Source organism: Hipposideros armiger, unplaced genomic scaffold, assembly GCF_001890085.2.
Source record: "Hipposideros armiger isolate ML-2016 unplaced genomic scaffold, ASM189008v1 scaffold_457, whole genome shotgun sequence".
Taxonomy (NCBI): domain Eukaryota; kingdom Metazoa; phylum Chordata; class Mammalia; order Chiroptera; family Hipposideridae; genus Hipposideros; species Hipposideros armiger.
The window spans coordinates 938,682-946,714 of record NW_017731807.1 but is presented as its reverse complement, the minus strand read 5'-3'; the positions used below and the strand labels follow the sequence as shown (position 1 = coordinate 946,714).

The window sequence follows — 8,033 nt, the reverse complement described above, 5'->3', positions numbered from 1 at the left end:
TCTTGCTGGGTGGAAGCTGGCCAGCCTCTCTTGAGTTGGACACACTCAAAGCCCAGCTCCCATAAACTGTCTTCCTTGCGCTTTAAATGCCCAACAAAGGCTTTATGAACTACTTTTCCTCAGACTACAAAGTGGTGGTTTGTTTAGTAAAGAAAGGTTCTTTCTAGTTAGCATCTCTGCAATCAGGAACTGGAACCAGTCCATGTAGATTACGTGTTTCTCTTGATAGGCTGAGTAGCTGGGAAACAGTGATGTTAACACCAGCTAAACTAGCCAGGTGGGAAGTATTCTTACTTTTGGAGAAAAACCAGCCTCTGAATTCCAAAAACCTGGACTAAGATACTGACTGCAAGGGTGAAAACACACATGAAACATGGTAACTGCAACCCACTTTTTTCTTCCATAGTAGTAACACAGGAGAAAAGGAGCACTTACTTTTGCCCCCTTTTTACATCCCCAACACAGCCAAGAAGCTTGAGCATATACTTTATACCACCAGGACCAGCTTAAGCTAAGACTTATATGGAATAAAAAACCAGCATTCCCCTACGTTTTTCTCTCCAGCCCGTCCGAATTGGCTCACTAGAGAGGCTGCCTTTGGGTCTTACCACAGAATCCTCCCCAAATCATTTTCAGTGTCTACCTTGCCTGAAAATGCAGTCTGAAACTTCTTGGATCTCTTAATATCCATTGAATAGCTTTGTTGGTTCGTGACCAAAACCCTCCTAAAGGCTTTTCTGCAGCCCTGAACTGCTCCCTTTACCTGACAATCGGTGTGGCGCCCCAGCGGCCCTGTCCTCCCCAATGCGTCCATCTACAGAGGCCACTGGTGAGAGTGAGAATTGTAGCCAAGACTGCCCAGAGAATCAGTTCTGGGAGCGCAGCACCCTCATAAAAAGTGGGCCTGGCTGTCAGCATTTTAAGTCTGTGTAGCTCCCAACCTCCAATCAGATCACAGATGGGAAATCGAGAACAGAAGGTGAGAAGACAGATTTCATGTTCACATGATTATTCTTGTTTATTGAGGTCTGTTTATTCTTAACGGGTGCTTTTTCCTCCAAGTAAATAGAGCAGGAGGCGTAAATATCTATAATGAATAAATTTATTGTCTTACAAAAATCATTGTCTAGAAATATGGGAATACAAGAAAAGATATTTGCAGTCAGGTGTCTGGTGGTCAACAGCCAGTACAACTCATAAAGGGGTAAAACCAAAGATTCCAAACCCACACGACAAATTCTTCCTAACAGATGTTAAAGCTTTTAACCCAAAAGGTTTGTGTTTTCAAGCACGTTGCAGAGGATCAGGGATTTATAATTAACACTGATTCATTGTCACTGAATGTTTATAATACCATTTTGACTAGAGAGGTACATGATATGAAGCACAGTCAAAACTTAATACATTAAATTGTTACCGAGGCAAATAATATATTTAACATTGTCTTAGTACTGTAGTGTCTAAGGCACTTTCTGTAATGTCAGTTTGCTTAACTATCAACCAAAACCAGAATGCTAAATGTTCACTGTAACACTGTCCACGGGGAAGGGAAAAGAAGAAATGAAAAAGGATTCACATCCACTGGCATGTCAGCATTCAGGCAGATGGCATCTGTTCTTGAGGTCCTGTAAACCTCATCGACAAACTTGGAACAAGTCTCGGACACAAAACCAATCTTCCCATTTTGGGCTCAAAGCAGCGGCTGAATTTGCAAGGTCAGAATGAAAGCCTGGCTGGCGAGGGAGGGCCTTCCAGTAACTCGTGCTTAGGAGCCGCAGCTGCTTGCTCCTGAAGTGAGGAGCCGGACGCCATCCGAAAGTCAGCATGATGTGACTGCTGCCCCCTGGGGCCTCAGCTGCAGCATGGCCACTATCCTTTCTATGCACAGACCAGCCCTGGCCAAGGACAGTTCACATGAAGAGATGCGGGGACACCACCAACTCGAGGGAGATGGGCACGGTAACCCCAAATGGATGCTGCGTCCCCCAATCCGACCCACCCCTCCTAATCTTTCCAAAGCCCCTTTCACAGTTTGCTCACTGAAATAGTGTTGATCATTATTCGAAGGAAATGAGAGATACAAGTGCAGTTTAAGTTCCACAATGTTCTAAGAGACTTGATGTGGCTGAGGAGTCGGGGGCCACATGAACACAGAGCTAAGTTACCTGTCTGTACGACAGAGAGCATGCAGAGCGAATGAGCAACCGCGGGGCTGCCCCAATAACCCAGCGACTGGCAACAAGGGTCTGGAGTTTGTTTGAAAAAGGGTTCTCTTCTTAACATGTATTATTATAAAATGGTCTCTTGATGAATATATGGAAAATAGATGCAATGATGAGACGTTCTGTTTAATATGTGCATGTTTTGTGTATGTATATATATATATAAAAAGGGGAGCAATTGTACCTAAATCTGAAGAAGCAGGATACAGTATGTGTAGGCTGGAAAGCCTTAAGACACAGTTGATCTTTTAGTAAGGAATCCTGTAGCTTGCCAACTTCCTAAGTCTGTAGGAGGCCCAAGGCAGGCTGGCGCCGGGTGAGTTCCTGCGTGTCCCACTGTATCGCCTCCACTGGCTTCCCGTGACTCTACTCTGACTGGGGCGGCTGCGTCTCATTGACATCACTGGTCTTACTTTCGGTGTCGTCGTCTGACAGCTCCAGGGAAGCCCCTTCAATATGCAGCTGGCGCCTGCCAGATCGGCTCGAAGAGAAGCTGATGGGGCCGCCTCGCCTAGAGAGAACAGAAAGGAGACATGTGGGCAAATACACAAAAACGTGTGGCTGTCAGGCTGTTGAATCTTGAAATTTCCACCCCGGCCTCAGGACACAGGACCTGGGGTGAGTGGACACCTATTCTACACCCCCGCCTGTGGGGTACCATCCTGGCTGTCTGCGGCAAACAGTAAGGAGGTAGATGGACTAAGGCAAAGCTCCACCTGCTACCACGGGTCAGCATGTCTATAACGGGCAGACAGTAAATATTTTATTTAGGCTTTGTGGGCTAGTGAGGTCTCTGTTGCACATTCTTATTTTTAATTTTTTTTATAACCCTTTATAAACATAAAAACCATTCTTAGCTCACTGGCTGTACAAAGCAGGGCACATCAGAATGTGGCCACAGGCCACAGATTGTCGACACCTGTACTAACCTCCTCTGGGGAGAAAGAAGTTTGGCCTCAGCTCTCCCATAGTCTGCCCTTTCCCTGGTGCGCACCACATCTAATGTGGCGACAAGGATGGGAGGAGGGCTGATGGCGCCAGGTCCTGCGAGGAGCTCCTACCCTGCTTTTTAACCCTCCTTTCCTCACTGTGGACGTCTGAACATGGAAAGACACTTGACCTGGCTCTCAGGCCTTGTGTATTCCGATGGTCCACCAGTAAATGGCAAAAACCCTGAATGGGCCTGTTCCTCTTTTGTTCTCCTCAAGGACTATTAAAGGTCAGAAATCCTGAATGGGTCCACAGGAAGTGATTTAAGAGCAAGATGAGAAATTACACAAATCTGAGTAAACCACTGAGTAAACCTAAGCCTACAAATTGGGCTGTTTTTGCAGGCTTTGGGCACGGACTCCATGAGACCCAGCGCCTCTCAAGGAAGTCCCCAAGGTTGCTCACCTCAGCCGGTTCTTCAGAGTGCTGACCTCACGGCTCAGGCCCTCGTTGGCCTCAGTGGCATCATCCAGTTCCCGCTGGAGCTTACGCCGAGAGGCATTGGCACGTGTAGCTTCTTCTTCTGCTTCCTCCAGCTGCCGTTTAAGCTGCTTCATCCTGGCATTGGCCTTCTCCATCTTAGGGAAGTCACATGAACCAAGTCATATCAAATTGATGAATCCAAGTGCAGTATCGCCGCATCCTGAGTGTATTAGCACAGCTCTCTGCCCTGTCAGCCATGTGAGCATGCACGCGTGCACAAGTACACGTGTGTGCACTTAAACACACACGCAAGACTGGGGCTGATCTAAGGCCTTTAGATTGGCCTGCCCTTCTCAGCAAAGGAAGTGTCTACAGAGCAAACTATGCTAAAGGAAATTTTTAAAAACTTAAAATCCTGTTTTCATCCATGAGTTTTTTTTGCAGAAAATGACAGTTTAGTATCCTCACATGAGTTGACCTATGGGATTGTGAAAGGGAATTGCTATTCCTGCAAAATACAGAAGAGCTAGCAATGTGGACAGTCTCCAGCCCCAGGAGGTGGTATATTCATTATTACACCTCCTTTTAATATGGGCATTTCAGGTGTTATATTCTGATTCAAGTCCAAAGCCGCTCTGGAAGACCTGACATGACCATTCACTCCTGGGCCATACTGGGACTGGCCAGTGTCCTGCAGGTCCAGCTCATGCCCTCTCAGAACTGCCCTCAGTGCTGTTAGGCCCTGAGGGTGGGGGTGGGAAGGGAAGGCCGGGGTGCCTGATTGGAGCAGGGAAAGAAAAGGGCGGGGTCTGGGCCGAAGGCACCAGAATCCTCAGCTCCGTACACCTGTCCTCCCAGTGCCTGCAGCGGCGAGTCTCATCATAGTGGGGGGTCGGGGGGTGGGCAGTGGAGGGAGAGCACAGCTACCCAAAGTGTCCTCGGCAGCCCTGGCCACAGTGCTATTAGAACATTCCCCTGAAGCCTAAAAAGGATGCCTGGATGCAGACGAGAAGAGCATTCAGGGCCGCAGGCAGTGTATTTGTTTTCGCTTTCTGTTCAACATCCTGCAGGCACCCCTCTGTCCCGCCAATATACAGTGACTGCCAACTGTGCCCAGGAACTATCCTAGGCATTCAAGAGAGGACGGGGAGCGAGGCTCACTGACACGGTGGCAGAAATCTCTGCACTCGTGAAGCGTACATTCTAGCGGAGGAAACATGGTAACTTTAAGATTCAGTTCAGGCCTCGCACTTCAAACCCTCCCAGTGAGCTCTCACCCGCCCCTCCTCTTTTCTCTGCGGGGCTGGGAGAGCCCCGAGAGGTGGGGGCCATGTCTGAATCACCTCCGTATCCCCAGCACCCAGGAGTGCCTGGCAGGAACCAGCACAGCACGTTTGTAAAACATCAGAATTAAGACTTTCAAATAGCACTGTCTTAATTTAGCTAGTCAAACGGTACCGCTTGGCTCATTTTGCGTGCATCTCCTTGCTGAAGCATTTCTGAGGTGGAAGACATTTCATCCGTCCGCCTCCTTCCCTCACCTGCTCTTTATACTGATCCGCATGTCGACGCTCATCTTCAACCTGCATGAAGATTTCTTTCAGCTTCTTCTCGGTGCGGCGGACCAGCTTGTTGGCTGCCGCTCGTTCCCTGTGAAAAGGGTTGACCCGTTAGTCTTTGCAATGCTTGAAACGGCAGTTGAAATGGCGAAAACACTTTTAAAATCCTTTTCCTCTGGAAGATGACACATGTTGGAGTGCTTTCCAGGACCTCTCTGACCGAATACCATGATTAATATGACCCAGAAACTTGTCCCTCTGGTCACAATATGGATGGCCTTTAATGTATTCTAATAGTGATAGGTAGAAAAAGTGTTGTTATTCCTTCATGTGTAGCTATTAATCAGTTAATTTAGTAATCTTCTAAAGATCAAATGTTATATACAAGCTACCTTTCACTTATATTGACTGCAGACTTTTTGAAGACAAAACCTTAGTCGGTTACTCTTTATCACCTAACTTCTCAGCCTGGAAAACAAAACAAAGACCCAGTTTATTGAGTGATCCTTTTAATCACCTGACCACCTACTATGATGCTAGGGGCTATAGCAGTTAACACTGAAAATAAAACAAAACTCCTGCACTCACTCTTTAGTTAGAAGTCAAACAAATCACCATTTCCAGACAGGCCTACATTGTTCCTTTTGTAGGAGAGATAACTTATTTCGTGAACTCCATTAAAAACAGAAAAAAGTTCTTTTGTTCCTTGATAAATGTTATGCAAAAATGGATAGTGATGGAGTTAGCTGAAAGGGCGAGTCATGTTAATTACAGCTAACAACAAACAAACCCTTAATTGTTTAATCTGAGAGCAGTGAAGTTGAAGGAGTGGAGTGGGAAGTACGGATGCTGGGCTTTTGAGCACAGGCCCTGCATTTCTGGGCCCCCAACGCCCCACTGAGAGGGTGAATTTGAAGGTCTAATAACTTTGTAAATGCCTGCCAAAAGCTGTATTGGGCAATTCGTCAAATTTCAGAATGGTTTACTAAAACAATGGAAACTGTTAAGCAGTCACTTCCTATGGGAGAAGAAAAGCTTTTATTTTTGTCACTGCATTTCTTCTCTGCCAACAAATTGGCATCATGTGATGCCACCAACTTGAGAAATCAGTTTTGGGTAGAGATGTAAACTGTGGCACCTAGAAAATTGTGGGGACGGTATGATCAGCTGAATCCTAGAAGAGCTGACAGGCGAGCCCAGCCTTCCCTGAGGGCTCAAGTCCCCCATCTCCCACTCTAGTGACCTGTGTCCTTGTCATCTTTTCCCCTGCCATGGAATTCCCCTAGGGCAAGTGCCTGTTTTGTCTCCTGTCTCTGGCTCACAGGCTGAGCCTGGGCCTGGTCTGCAGCAGAGACGCTGTAAGTTTTGGTTTACTACAGCAAAACCTCTTACTTGGCTTCCTGCTCAAGCTGCTCCTCCAGCTGCCCAATCTTGGCTTCCAGGGCTGAGATGGTGGCCTTGAACTTGGATTTGACAGCACCCTCTAGCTCCTGCAGCTTGGCCTTCAGCTCCTTGTTCTGCCGCTCCAGCTGCTGGCGCGCATTGTCACTCTTTTGGGCAGCGCTGCGCTCAGCCGCCAGCTCTGCATTCAGTGTGTCCACCTGGAGAGGAGAAACGGCTTAGTCCCTTGTGCAGAGGGGCAGCGCAACCCTCCCCGAGTCATGGTTGCCGCCTGGGCCACCTGCAGTGTGGTCTTGCGGAAGCGGTCGTTGAGCAGTTCCATGTTGCTCTGCTCCTCTTCCAGCTCCTCCTCCAGCTGTGCAATTCGGGCCTCCAGGCGCCGCTTCTCATCCAGCAGCGCAGACCTGGTGGAGCACGGGGGAGGTGACTGCTCAGTATGGGCTCTACACAACTCGGGAAACCCAGGGAGCGCTCCTCCACCCACCCCACTGCTGAAACTGAGCACCATTCTTGATTTCTGTCCCCCTTACCCGTTGCTTAGTCTATCAGGTCCTATTGGCCACACTTCCAACCACCACCCACTCCCCATGCCTGCCACCTTCATCCAGGCCCCGTCATCTCGTGGCTGGACCACCACGGGAGTCTTCCAGCTCACCTCCCTGCTGCCATCTGTTCTCAAAGGCAACATCAGCATTCAAAAGTACAAAAAAACCCTGGTATTCCCTAGCTCTAACTCTACTGGTTTTCCACTGCATGAGATAAAGTGCCAACTCCTCATCATGTCATGCTAGAAAATGACCGTGATGAACCCTCAATACAGTAATTAAATGGAGAAAGCAACTTCTTCATTGGAAAAAAGGATGATTTTGAATGAAAAATACATTCAGAGAAAGGTAAGTCTAAAGAATCTACTTGCCAAACCTAATGAACTTGACAGTGAAGACTTGCACTGCAAGGCTGTGCAGTCTATGGAAACCAGGCTAGTTCTGAATGTACTGCCTTCACACGTACTGTGGGCATGACTGTCACAGGGAGGTGTGACCTGCCTGGGTCCTGCTGCTCAGCCTCTTGTGCTCGTCTTTCCTGACTTTGAACTGATGAGCAAACCAATTACTAACTCTTATATGCCAAACGCCCAAGGCCTTCTCAGTGCAGCAGGCAAGTCCCAGGGGAATGAACGACAGGTGCTCAAGAGGACCGGTGATTTCTGGATGCCGCCCCTTCCCACCAGCTGCCAGGAGACTCACTTGCCAGAGGCGCTGTTGGCGATCTCATCAGCCAGCTCATCTCTCTCCTGCTCGGCGTGTCGGCGGGCTCGCTCAGATGAGGCAAGTTCCTAAAAAGTTTAGAATGTGATTTAAGCCCAGGCTGTTAACGGTTTCCTCAAATGTGAAATCTGACAATGCCTGTAGGCTGCAGCCACCTTGCTGCAGGCACT

The 8,033-nt window shown here is 48.2% G+C and overlaps 1 protein-coding gene across 1 annotated transcript in view; it reads right to left on the bottom strand.

The window, feature by feature from the left end:
• Positions 1-992: 992 nt before the first annotated feature.
• MYH10 (myosin heavy chain 10) overlaps positions 993-8,033 on the bottom strand; it is a 157,689-nt gene continuing 150,648 nt past the window's right edge. The window contains exons 37-42 of the mRNA XM_019665906.1: positions 7,843-7,931; positions 6,876-6,999; positions 6,587-6,795; positions 5,177-5,285; positions 3,618-3,790; positions 993-2,733 (exon numbers count right to left, since the gene is read on the bottom strand). Of these exons, the coding sequence (XP_019521451.1) occupies positions 2,589-2,733; positions 3,618-3,790; positions 5,177-5,285; positions 6,587-6,795; positions 6,876-6,999; positions 7,843-7,931 (849 nt within the window). The 3' untranslated portion in view covers positions 993-2,588. The remainder of the gene's footprint in view (positions 2,734-3,617; positions 3,791-5,176; positions 5,286-6,586; positions 6,796-6,875; positions 7,000-7,842; positions 7,932-8,033) is intronic.